At 39.5% G+C, this 13,672-nt stretch overlaps 1 protein-coding gene across 2 annotated transcripts in view; it reads left to right on the forward strand.

Annotated features, from left to right (window-relative positions):
• LOC134571651 (protein NPAT) overlaps window positions 1-13,672 on the forward strand; it is a 31,200-nt gene that overhangs the window by 1,062 nt on the left and 16,466 nt on the right. For both annotated transcript variants that reach the window (XM_063430135.1, XM_063430144.1), the window contains exons 2-6: window positions 484-602; window positions 2,315-2,375; window positions 2,814-2,886; window positions 6,687-6,727; window positions 7,335-7,550. In XM_063430135.1, the coding sequence (XP_063286205.1) occupies window positions 484-602; window positions 2,315-2,375; window positions 2,814-2,886; window positions 6,687-6,727; window positions 7,335-7,550 (510 nt within the window). The remainder of the gene's footprint in view (window positions 1-483; window positions 603-2,314; window positions 2,376-2,813; window positions 2,887-6,686; window positions 6,728-7,334; window positions 7,551-13,672) is intronic.

Here is a 13,672-nt window from a genome sequence, read left to right on the forward strand (position 1 = left end):
TAACCCCAGCTGTCAGTGCCAAGAATAAAGACAGACTCCGGTTCCAGGGCATTAAGCCACACTGCCCCAACCTTCTGGAGCTCTTTACAGTGCACAATCAGAGAGGCACCGTCCTTACAAACTTAAAAAATAAAAAGATTAAAAGCTAAATACCCACCTCTTATATCAGGCATTCAGTCTGCTCATCGGACCTTCAGAAACTCCTAACTTTTATTTATGTCTTTATGTTTGTATATTTGTTAAGTGCTCTGAGTCTCACAGGGAAAAAATCGCTATAAAAATTGCAAATTATTATTATATATTTTCTTTTTCTGGCAAACAATCGTATGTCACATTTTATTTTATTCTTCAAAATTTAGAGCTTAAAATCCTTGAACTTTTTATTGTGCTACCTAAAGCTTTTTGGACAGTTATTTGCCATATTGCCTTTGTATAATATAACTACTTCTACTTGGTAAACGGTTTGTTTCTATGTGTTTTAAGGCTACCTGCAGCAAGAGAAACTGACGGTTACTTGCAGAGCCTTCATTGCAGAGAGTCCTGACCTGAAGGAATATGCTGAATATTTCTCAGAAGACGGAATAATTCCAGGCTGTGTGCTGGTAAGATATTGGTAATATTTTGACAGGAATCATGGTTGTACTGTTTGGCCTGAAGATATACTTGGAAATCATTTACTGAGGGCCAGTATGAAAATGTATGACAGTACTTTACAACTCGACTCTGGACATTTGTTTCTACTTGTCACATTTAAAGTTTTAGCTTTGTATTTATTCGTAGTATTTATGTCAATATAAAAAAAATATATATATATATATATATATATATATATATATATATATGTGCAGTAATGATGGTATAAGGAAATTGCTGTGACTGTTTTGTTATTTAGGTAAGCATGTCTTTAATATATAAAGGAATTTTTAATGTTTTGGTCCAGTCACCTCCTATTTTCTGATTTATTTAGCTAATGATTGAAAGCCAACTCAAATTTGATAATTGGAGCTGAATGCTGTAAACATGTATTTTGTTTGTTTGTTTGTGTGTGTGTGTGTGTGTGTGTGCACTATTATAGATAATAATGTACTTCATGTAACATTTTCTTATCATATAGCAACATTCATATTTTATCCACCGAATGCAAATTAAAATGTTAGGTGTGTGTGTGTGTGTATACACCTGTAAGATTTTTAATGTTTAATCTCATCCTTACATGTTTTTGTATTAAAACAACTGATGTATGTTGTGCAACTAACCACTTATACATAGTTATCCATGCCATCACCCAAACATATCCAATCTCACACCCTCCCACACTTGAAATAGAATTCATAATTTATTTCCTCCCACTGCTGATGTCTTCTGTCAGTGGTGAGGAGTTTGGGAGGGTCTGCACATTGCAGCACTGTTCCAAATATCTCCAAAACATGGAATTTTGTTATATACAACGATGTTGTGTCCAGATGCTATAATCAACGTGCCTTGTACTCACAATCAGACTGCTGTGAAATGCAACTAAACCCTATTACTGTCTGGAGCTTTATCTTATTCCTTTTCTTAGCTCAGTTGAGAAGGGATAAAATACTATTAACTTTGTGAGATTATTCTATGGATTGTGTGGGTTTATTTATCAGTGTCTGCTTTTTTAAAAGTTTTTTTAATGATATCCTAGATCGTTTTTGTTTTTTTTAAATGCAGTACATTTAGTGTGTTTATCTGAAAGACTGTGTTTAATCCTACATAACCTATATATTGTTTTTACAAGTGTTGTGTACCTGTAATATTTCACTGCACAATGTTAGAGTACGTTTTGTGTTTGGAAATGTTATTTATTTAAAAAGTTTTTTTTTTTTTATCTGGAACTTGTGTAGTATTGGTGTTCTAAGCACTCTAAATAAGAACGTAAATTTGTGTCGGCTGATCTTCTTGCATTAACGTAATGATTCTAAAGCTTTACTTGATCATTATAGCTCAAAATAAAAGTGAACTTCATTTCCTATACGTTTTTAGGCAGCCCTCACACAAAATTAAAGCAAACTTGTGGCATGCCATGGTTACAAATCAATGAACTAGAGCAGGGGTCCGCAACGTTTTTCTGAAAAGATTTCCCCCTAACTTTGTATCCTTGTGTGAAATTGCCACATGTTAGAATATTAAATTAAGATGCTATCTATTAAACAACTGAAAGATCAAAATTAAGAAAAAGCCTTTCTTAATTTTGAACATTCTGTTGTTTAATAGTTAACTCCCTAATAGATGCCCTCAGTGTGTTTTTTTTATATGTTAATTGTATGTACTTGTTTAATGTTTTCAGTCATCATTTGGAAAGAACCTGACCACTATCTTAAACGACTATATAGCATTGAAAACAAAAGGTTAGTGCTTTTTCTATACATATATTTTTTAATTTTGCTTCCCTTCCTGTGTGCTTTAGGCAACCTCTTCATGGTTTATATTGTAAACTAGTTTGACTGGATAATTTCCTCACATAGAAACAAAAAAGGGGGCTGGAGTATAATGTAATTATCTGGAAAGATAAGCTGTTCAGGTAGCATGCTATGCACTTTCCAAGTAAAGTTCCCCTCTATCCCCCCACCACTCCAACCAAAATCTCCAATGAGTATGGTATGTATTTTTGTAACTAGTGGGCAGTGACAGGGCTTTCAGTTTGTTTCAGATAATGCTAATTTCAGAAATGCTGATCTCATTATAATTGAAAAAGAAAAATGTAGAGTTGATGTGTATGAAACTGCAAAAATACATACCACTTTAATCCATTCTTATTTTTTTTATTAATCTTTTTGTTCATGCAGAAACGAAAGATGAGGTACCCTTGATGATGTCATCTCTGTGGAAGAAGCTTGACCACACCCTTTCCCAGATTAGGTATGATACACATATTATAATACCAAAAGTGCTTTTTTTTTTTTTTTTTTTTTTTGATGTGCGTAGAGTAGTACACAAATGAATAATGACATGTCAGCTAGGGTATACATATCAAATGGAAAGACATGTAAAAAGTATCGTACTTTTAAAGGATAAGAAAATTGCTCATGCTAGGTCGACATGCCGAAACAGTGATAAAACACACAGTATACCGTGATAAGAGAGAACTGCGTGTGTGGCAGGACATGCAATGAATAAAGACTGGGATTGACTGATATGAGCTACATTCGAGAAAAGCTGTTGCTAGTGCGCATGGGATTTTTTATGCTTAAAAACCTTTTAAGCAAGGCATGTGATGCATCAGTTTAAAAAATATTAAAATGTAAAAAAACAAAACATCTCAAACTATGACTGAGCACTACCAAAAGGGATTTTAAAGTGTCTCATGTGAGAAGAGCAAACCTAGTAGTGCTGCAAACCTTGCCTAACTTAAGAGGGATCTTGTAAGTTTCCAGGAATTCGTTACTTTGCGAAATTTTTAAATTTAAAATACAAATACCATGCAGCGCGGTGCCTCCATCCTAGCTGCCAGTTATTTTTATGAGTTCTGTCTTTTCTGGTAGTCCGCATATAGAAAGCATTCAGAGAAGATGAAATAAAACCATAGCAATTACAAATAAAATGTTGTTGTTGAGTTCTGAAAAATGGTGCAAAGATGGAATGGAATGTGCCACCTTTCTCTGCTAATTTAATTGGTAATTGCCCCACTTCCAGTGCTTTAGAACACGACACATTGAATATCCCCAAATGTTTGTATTTCAACTCATTTGCATTGACTGAACTGGTTAGTGATATTATCTCTAAATCCTTACTAAATTTAACAGAAACCAGAATATCACATGAAATAAAGATTATAGATAACTCTTTTCTTTTATTCAGCGGTGTCCTTTCCAGTAAAATGACTGTTCCCTTTTCAATAACATTTTTGTGAGAAAAAGAGTACAATGTGCAGTTTAGTTAATCGGGCCCACTGGTAAAAACTGCATTTATTAGAAGAGCATGCCAAAATAATTTTGGAACCCCTATCCCTTTTATCAATGTAACAATGACCTTTTCTCACTACTTTTTTTTTTCTCTAATCCAGCCACAACAATCTATGTACTTATGCTGTGCTTGGTAAAAGTTAAATTTATTTTTATTTATTTTCTGCTACATTTGAGTGTGCATGGTCCTACATATTCCAATTTGCAATAACATTTTTTTGTGCAGGGGCTCTTGCTGTTTTCAAGATGTTATCTTTGCATTATCGATGTTGCATTTTATATTCATGTTATCTGCTGAGATAAATAAATCTGATGGGCTCCTCTATTTGTGGAAATTAGGGGGATGATGATATTCTATGTATGATTAATACCAAATGTATCAAAATGGTCTTGGCAGCTTACACCAAGCTAAATCACATGTTTAATTTAGATTGTGTGGACCCCTCTCCTCCTCCCAGTGTAGGGAAAATAGAGTTTCTCAGTTTTTAGTTATCTAGTCTATGGATCCCAGTCCTAAGGCTCTGACTAACCAAATCTTCTATTTCACTGACTGGTAGTTTGCGAATGTTGCACAGGATACCTTCCTTTTTGAATTGTTTTCTTCCCTTTTATTTGCCTAAAGGACAATAGTGATTTGGAATGGACTGTCACTTTTATGTAAGATTGTGTCTTGTATGTTAACTTCTAAGAAACAGAATTAATAGAATTGTACCTATTTATTAGGGCGTGTGAAGCTGTAACAGTAATTGTTATTCTCCTCTACAGTTTGTGTTTTAAGAATTGTATTCTGAGGCCCATCGCGTGTTGTGTGTGTGTGTGTGTGTGTGTGTAGATATACACCCTGTTCCAAATTATTATGCAAATTCTATTTAGGTGTCACAAAGATTAAATATTTAGTTTTTCAGTTTAACTCATGGATGGCATTGTGTCTCAGGGCTCTTTTGATCACTGAAAACAATCTCGGACACCTGTGATAATTAGATTGCCAGGTGAGCCCAAATTAAGTAAAATCTACTAAAGGAGGGTGTTCCACATTATTAATCAAAGCACCATTTTCATGCAATATGGGGAAGAAAAAAAAGGATCTCTTCTGCCGAAAAGAGTGAAATAGTTTAATGCCTTGGACGAGGTATGAAAACATAAAATATTTCACGAAAACTTAAGCGTGATCATCACACTATTAAGAGATTTGTGGCTGATTCAGAGCACAGACGGGTTAGTGCAGATAAAGGCACATTGAGGAAGATTTCTGCCAGATCCATGCATCGGATCAAGAGAGAAGCTGCTAAAATACCATTAAATAGCAGCAAACAGATATTTGAAGCTGCCTCTGGAGTCCCACGGACATCAAGGTGTAGAGTCCTCCAGAGTCTAGCAACTGTGCATAAACCTTCTATTTGGCCACCACTAACCAATGGTCACAAGCAGAAATAGCTGCATTGGGCAGAAAAATACATGAAGACTAATTTCCAAACAGTCCTGTTCACTGATGAGGGCCGTGCAATCCTGGATGGTCCAGATGGATGGAGTAGTGGATGGTTGGTGGACGGCCATCCTGTTCCAACAAGGCTGCGACGTCAGCAAGGCAGTGGTGGAGTCATGTTTTGGGCCGGAATCATGGGAAGAGAGCTGGTCGGCCCCTTTAGGGTCCCCGAAGGTGTAAAGATGACCTCTGCAAAGTATGTGGAGTTTCTGACTGACCACTTTCTTCCCTGGTACAGAAGGAAGAACTATGCTTTCCGTAATAAAATCATCTTCATGCATGACAATGCACCATCTCATGCTGCAAAGAATACCTCTGCATTAATGGCTGTTATGGGGATAAAAGGAGAGAAAGTCATGGTGTGGCCTCCATCCTTCCCTGACCTCAATCCTATTGAGAACCTTTGGAGCATCCTCAAGCAAAATATCTATGAGGGTAGGAGGCAGTTGACATCCAAACAGCAGCTCTGGGAGGCTATTCTGACATCTTGCAAACAAATTCAAGCAGAAACTGTCCAAAAATTCACAAGTTCAATGGATGCAAGACTTGTGAAGCTGCTATCAAATAAGGGTCCTCTGTTAAAATGTAACGTGACCTGTTAAAATGTTTAAAAAGTTAAAATGTTGTTATAAGTTTGATTGAAATAGCTTTTGATTTCAGTAAATATGCGGCAAACACAACAAATGCCAATTTTCAGTTCTTTACAACCTATGAAGTGTTTTGAAACTTACTGTGCGTAATAATTTGGAACAGTGCATTGTAAGTTTTTTATGTTTAAAATAAATACTGTTATTAGGAGGTTTGTTCAATAAAATTTGAATTGTACTATTATCTAGTTGATAACATGAGAAATATTCTGACTCATTTACATAAATTATTTAGGTAAATGAGAAAAATATTATTTGCATAATAATTTGGAACAGGGTGTAGCTATAGAGAGAGAAAGAGGTGTAGATATGGTGTGCTGCTTTATGAGCAATCAGACTTGTTGGCATTGCATTAGTCTATTATTACTCTACATATATCTGTATATTCACATTAAACACTATTTTTTTGTTTTCCCTATTCAGATAGAATTGGTTAGACTTTAAGGCGGAATTGGCCAAAGTGAAAAATAATGAACTTGAAGAATTTGTCAATAGTGAATAACACACAGTTTCCTTCTGTAACTTTTTTCCTTTTCACATATTTTTTTTTTATTATGCTAGAAATAAAACTTTTTTTTTTTTTTTTATATCCAGCATGATGATTGATTTCTTGTGTTTTTTTGATAGGAGCATGCAGAACTCTATAGCTTTTCAGACTCATCAAAGAAGTAAGTACTATTTTTATTTGTTTAAAGGAATACTCCAAGCACCATAAGCTAAATAGTCAAAGCAATTTAGAACAGTTTTCTATATTTCTGAGGTCTGCTAGTCGCTGCTCTCCTCTTCCACTAGTTCAGCCAGAAGCTCTGTGCTAAGGACAGTGGTGCACTGCAGGGCTTAAATCAGATAGCTAATCAGATGTTCCTTCTCAGCTCTCTGTCTGAAGTGGTAGAAGCTGGGAGTGGTGTCTGGCATACCGCCATTAAGAAGTCAAATAATGTTGAAATGTTTTAACTACTTACAATGGCCAAACACCCAGGGCTCTTGTGGTAGTGGTTTTAGTGCTTGGAGTATACCTTTAACACCATAGTCTTCCGTGCTGCAAGTTACCCCATTATACAATGAAATGCAATTTGTTAATATGCACAGCTCGTTGTGCTTCAGTATCTTAAGCTAATGCTACTTGGAACAGTTTCACATGCTCTCATAATCTACCCAGAAATTTTCACAACATATCAAGCTTAACATTCAAGCTCGCTCATACTTGTCCATCTCTTGGTGGAGCATGGGAAGGATTTAATAAGAGAAAACTAATCTATTTTGTTTATCCTGTAGCTCGCACAAGGACTGGGATAGAAAATATTAGACGTCAGAGAATGTTGCCTACATCTTCCCCATTACAACATCCTACAGTACAACAGACCTCTACACCAATAATGGCCACACAGATTGTCCTTCGACCTTGTAACGATCAAAGTGCTCAAGCTAGGCCTTTGTTTGGTGGACAGTCGACAATTCAAGGTGGTCTTTCTTCTCCAGCTATCATGAGCAGTAAGTAAGAATACAGCCTTTGAATATAATATGTGTTGTTATTCCTTTGAGTGTTCTATGGACTGCTGATAACGTTGATCGTGTACTTAAATCTGCTCTTGTCTCTAGTGGATTTAATTAAAAACATATTTAATTAGTTAAAACAGAAATATTGAGAATAACTTAGTGGTCCTACTTGGATTCCAAACAAGTTTGTGGCATTACAATGGGGAAATTATACCATATGAATATCAGACCGATCTCACCTATAAGGGAAGTCAAGTACTAAAATGCTAGACCAGGTCGCCTAAGAGATGTTTTCTTGTACAGTTCTATTTTGGAATCTATTATTCCATATACCCTCCATATATTATAGAACTATAATTGTGAATGTAGCCACATCATTAGATTTGTTGTTTGTTTGTGTTTTTTAATAATTCTAAGCAGCAGTGATCTCACTGATTTAGGTCATTCTTATGGTTCAAAGTACTCTGCAAGATCTGACTGCTAAACACTACATTACACTATTAAGCATGAAGTTTCTCAGTTTACAGAAAATTCTTTATTTAATTTTACTTCCAAAACCTTAAAAATGTGTAATTTCTTTGCATGTTTCAACAAAGGCACTCTATGAAATGTTCTGTTGTAGATAATATTTATAATCCTCTGAACTGCAGTAGTTTCACATGGGTTGTTAAAACATCTTTTTTGTCTTCTGAGTTGAAGCAGTAATACCCAGCAGTGGATAGTTGCCCCTCATCTCATGCTGGACCCTTGGTTTATGAACATAAGGGTTAAATCCCTCCCCTGTATCCCAATATAGGGTAACTACTTAGGGTACCTATGGCTTGTAACAGGCTCTAATTTGTACATTGGGTGCCGGGTTCTACATACATTTACTCACCGTTTAGGAGAGATGCTGAGTCCCCTGGCTTTATTGGCCACAGGAGAGAAGTGTTCAAGAAGTTGATACATATTCGATGTGCGTTCCAATCTTTTGGTCTGACACAACTCCGACATAACACAGAACTGCTGACCTTTGTTTCCTTTTTCTGTGGTTTTCATCGAAAACCACTGACTGGTGAAGTGAATAACATTGATATTACAATGGCACCTGTCAAGGGGTGGGATATATTAGAAAGCAAGGGAACTGTCAGTTATTGAATTTCATGTGTTGGAAGCAGATAAAATGAGCAAGCGAAAAAATATGAGAGACTTTGAAAAGGGCCAAATAGTGATGGCTAACTGATTGGGTTGGAGCATCTCCACCACAGCAAGTCTTGTAGGGTGTTCCCGATATGTAGTGGTTAGTAGCTACCAAAAGTAGATCAAGAAAGGACAACGTGTGAACCAGCATAAGGGTCATGGGCACACTAGGCTTATTGATGCACAGAGGGATTACGCAGAAGATCTACTGTAGCTCAAATTGCTTAATAAAAACATAATGCTGGCCATCGTAGTAAGGTGTCAGAACACACACTGCATTGCAGTTTGGTGTGTATGGGGCTACATGGCTGCAGACTGGTCAGAGTGCCCATGATGACCCCTGTCCACCGCCAAAAGTGCCTTCAATGTGGACGTAAGCATCAGAACTGGACCATGAAGCAATAGAAAAATGTTGCATGGTCTGATGAATCGCATTTCTTTTAGATTGGATGAATAGGTGTGTGTGTGCATAGTTTACCTTGGGAAGAAGGCAGGCTGGCGAATGAAACCTTGGGTCCTGGTATTCGTATGGATGTTACTTTGACATGTACCACCTACCTAGAGATTGTTGCAGACAACGTACACCTCTTCATGGCATTGGTGTTCCCTCTTTTAGCAGGATAATGAACCCTGCCACACTGCAAAAAATATTCAGGAATGGTTTGAGGAATATGACAAAGCGTTCGAGGGGTTGCCTTTGCCTCCAAATTCCCAGATCTTAATCAGATTAAGTATCTGGGATGTGCACAACCGATCTGATCTATGGGGGCCTCATCTCACAACTTGCAGTACCTAAAGGGTCTGCTGCTAATGTCTTGATGCAAGATACCACAGGACACGTTCAGAGATCTTTTGGAGTCCATGCCTTGACATTTCAGAGCTGTTTTGGCAGCACGAGGAGAACTTACACAATAATAGGCAGGTGGTTTTAATTTTGTGGCTGACCAGTGTGCATATGTATTGCATTTGTGTTGAGTGCCTAAGCTAGTGGAATCTACTGCGCCGAAAAGGAAAAAACTGTGGCAAAAAACGAAGCTTTCGGATTGTGCTACCTGATTATCAGAAGTAGCTGTGCACATGTGCTACACATAAATTGGCTATAAACTGAAAGGGGATTCTACCTCGGCAAAAGGAGAAATAGTAGAGATCTATTAAGGAGGCACTTTTGGCCATGAGTTCCTCCGATAAAACCAAATCAAACTGGCAAACCTAAAATATTTTCTGTTACATCCTATGATTGCTAAAGATCTGCCTAGAAAAACACACATTCAGAGAATATTTGCATCCTACAGGCGGAAGAAGGGAAATAATTGGAATCACTCTCAACCATTGAAGTCAATTTTGCCTTACACACAAGATACTATATTTGTTATTGGCTGTACAGCTAGAAAGAGGGATACAATGGACCAAAGAGTACAACCAGTCCTTGAGATCATTCCACACTGCAGTCATCTGTTCAAAGGCTTTAGTTGCTGGAACATCTGTGGCCAGAGGACAAAATATTTGGATGGAATCCCTTATTCTAGCAGTTCCTGGTGATAACAGGTTCAGGCTAAAGTGATCCTATAGTGCCAAGAAAACTCCTGCAACTACAGGCTCTTGGAGAGCCCCCCCTCCCCCTGGCACTGAAGGGGTTAAAAACGGTATTTAAAGAACACAAAAAAAAATTGTTCCATTTGGACCGCTTCACACCATGGTGGCGTATAGAAATCACCAAGGAGTAAAAAGATCATTTCCATCCACAATAATCTCTGGTATTATGAAGTGGGCTTAACTTCTGCTCAATTTATAAATGACCTGGTTAATTGTGTGTGTGTGTGTGTGTGTGTGTGTGTGTGTGTGTATGTATGTATATATATATATATATCTATCTCTAGATCCTTGTTTGTAGTTGGCACGGTCCTCTTGGGTACAAACATGCACAGTCCTTTTATTTTCGCATAATCCAGGCACTTTATTTGCAAGACCTCACAGGAGACCGCAACACAACTAAAGAAACATAAATATAACAGGTTTGGGGGCGGGGCCGGGCCGCCGAGCTGAGCGGTCGCAGGACAGCTCGGCTCCTGCAGAATGATCCACAATTAGCCTACAAACTGAGAATTTTGGGGAGAAATACCCGAGACCTACTGTGACCCTCAACGGAATCGGGCTGCCCGAGCTGAGGAGAGGCTTGCCCTCGGGGTTTTAGTCCCTCGGAGGATGGGGCCTGCTGTAACCGGCGGGACCTATGCTGGCGGTGAGTGGAGCGGACGGCCGCCGCAACGCTATCCCGCCCGACGGAGCCTGACACGAAACGATGGCCTGCGGTCCCGGCCCTGTTTCCCCCCCCCACTGGACCGGGGGGGTGATCCCGGTCCAAACAAAACAAAACTAATCTAAACTACACTACCCTGAACCAGGCCGTACAGCTCCCCATGCAACTGCCGACAAGTAGCCCGGGACCCGCTCACAAAATGGCGGCGTCCAGGTGCATGGAACAGACAACCTCGACCACTGGCACACGGACAGCCATTACCCACTCACTCCTGTACTAGGGGCTATAATAAGCAAAGACACACACAGCGGGGAATACCTCTGGATCCCGATACGGACCAACTGCCACCCAGATGGACATAGCAATCGGGAGGCCCGCTCACTCTTCATCTGAGCCGGGCGCTCACATTGGGGAATCCCCCCCCACAGCCGGCCATACACCCAGGGAGAAGCCTGGAATATGGTGGAACCCTGGGCCCACGGACCTGATGATGGGTCCAATGGCGAAGGGCGCGAGCACCCACACAGGCCTCAGGCCGAAGACAAGCGGCCCTCGAAAGCTGAGACGCCATTACAGGGAGCATGGCACAGCACCACCCGCCCACAGAGACCGCCAGAGGAACCGAGCGCAACAGCACCAGACCCCAGCAACGACCGACCTTGGGGCAAGACGGAGCACAGCAGCCTAGAGCCGGGAAGCCCCTCACACCATCACCCATACTGCGGCAAGGACTATTTTCTACCCACACACTGGTCTGCCGGAAAACGAAAGGGATGAACTGCTACAGCTCGCTACCAACCATATCTCCCTACTTACTGCGGTTGCCGGACAGACTGCAAGGCTCTCATAAGCATGCTTGTCTCAAACTGGACTGTAACATTACTGTCTTAATTTTAACCTATCCCCCGCTACCTAGCATATATAGCTCCGGCTTAATGGTTCGGAGTACGTAATGTCAGCTAATTACATATGGTCAAACCTGCAAACCACACATACATGATCCGATAGGCATGCGGTAATAAGCTACTACCCTATCATATTTCTAACGCATTAGCCTTGAATTTCTGACATGTTATCGTTTTAACCTATGTGATGTTTTTGCTTATGGTTTTTCACACTAATATCCTAACTGCTTAGGCCTCACCTATTGTTCACTAACTATGTGCATAAGCCTTGTATACCCTCTTACAGTCTAACAGAACACCACACATACTAAAGCGAGAGATAACCCGTCACACACATACTAAAGCGAGAGATAACCTGTCACACACATACTAAAACGAGAGATAACCTGTCACACACATACTAAAGCGAGAGATAACCTGTCACACACATACTAAAACGAGAGATAACCTGTCACACACATACTAAAACGAGAGATAACCTGTCACACACACACTAAAGCGAGAGATAACCTGTCACACACACACTAAAGCGAGAGGTAACCTGTTACACACATATTAAAGCGAGAGATCATCTGTCACACACATACTGAAGCGAGAGATCACCTGTCACACACATACTAAAGCGAGAGATCACCTGTCACACACATACTAAAGCGAGAGATCACCTGTCACACACATACTAAAGCGAGAGATCACCTGTCACACACATGCTAAAGCGAGAGATAACCTATCACTACACTGATAAGAGGTCTTATAGCGTGTTTATTGCAACGATCTAACCTAACTATACTTACAATCTATGTTTAAAGTCAACTGTTTAAGCCTGATAAAAATATAAAAAATTGTGCTTAAAAAAAAAAAAAAATATATAACAGGTTTCCCTTTAAACAAAAACCTAGCTCGTCTGAGCACTGACTAACTTAAATCCCTCTCTATCATGGGTTAAACTAACAAAACTTATCATTGTGTTGCACCAACCTTATTTGATAACCACACTCTGCACTCCAGCACTCAGTCACCTTGACTGCTTTCCTTTCTGCACTCCCATTGCTCCAAGCCAACCGTAACTGCTTTCCTTTCTACACTCCCAGCCAGCCTTGCCTTCTGCGCTCAGTCTCCTTGACTCTTTCACAGGAGAGAACAGCGTCTCTCCTTCCTGCTTCCAGGGAGGAAGCCAGCAAATCCCCCTTTTCCTGCCTAGCAGGGAGGAGTTTATTCCCACTGCTGCAGCTGATTATCTGCAGCTGAGCAGTGGGTTGGAGACAGTGTAAAACTCTGGCCTGGAACTTATTTCTCCCAGTTGTATGTGAACTGCGGAGTGGAGCATTGGCCCACCCTGCTCTCCAAATGCTCCACCTCAGGGGCCCAAAACTAAACTCAGGTTTGTGTTGCACACCATACATACAACACGTACTCCCCCTTGGATTAAAAGTTATAGGCCTGTTTTTTTTTTTTCTGTTTTTTTTAGACGCTCTGTCTAAAATAGACAACTCAGAACTTTTCAAATTCCACATATTCTGAGACAAATTTTGCTGCAGTCTAGAAAGTTTTCCACTGGTAATACATGTAGGCAACCTTTTTAACTTTTAATGGAGCTATCCTTTGGTGTTTTTATTAAATGTAATATTTGTAATCCTACCTTTCTGCCGTTAACTGAATGCAACACCTATGCCCAGTCCCTCCGCAACAGGCTGGCCATCAAATTTGACTAACCAGGAACCTAAAATTTCAGTCTGTCCAGAGATCTAACTTCAACTAAGCAAGCTTGCAATCTA

The sequence above is a fragment of the Pelobates fuscus genome, chromosome 1 (assembly GCF_036172605.1).
Source record: "Pelobates fuscus isolate aPelFus1 chromosome 1, aPelFus1.pri, whole genome shotgun sequence".
In the NCBI taxonomy this organism is placed as follows: Eukaryota; Metazoa; Chordata; class Amphibia; order Anura; family Pelobatidae; genus Pelobates; species Pelobates fuscus.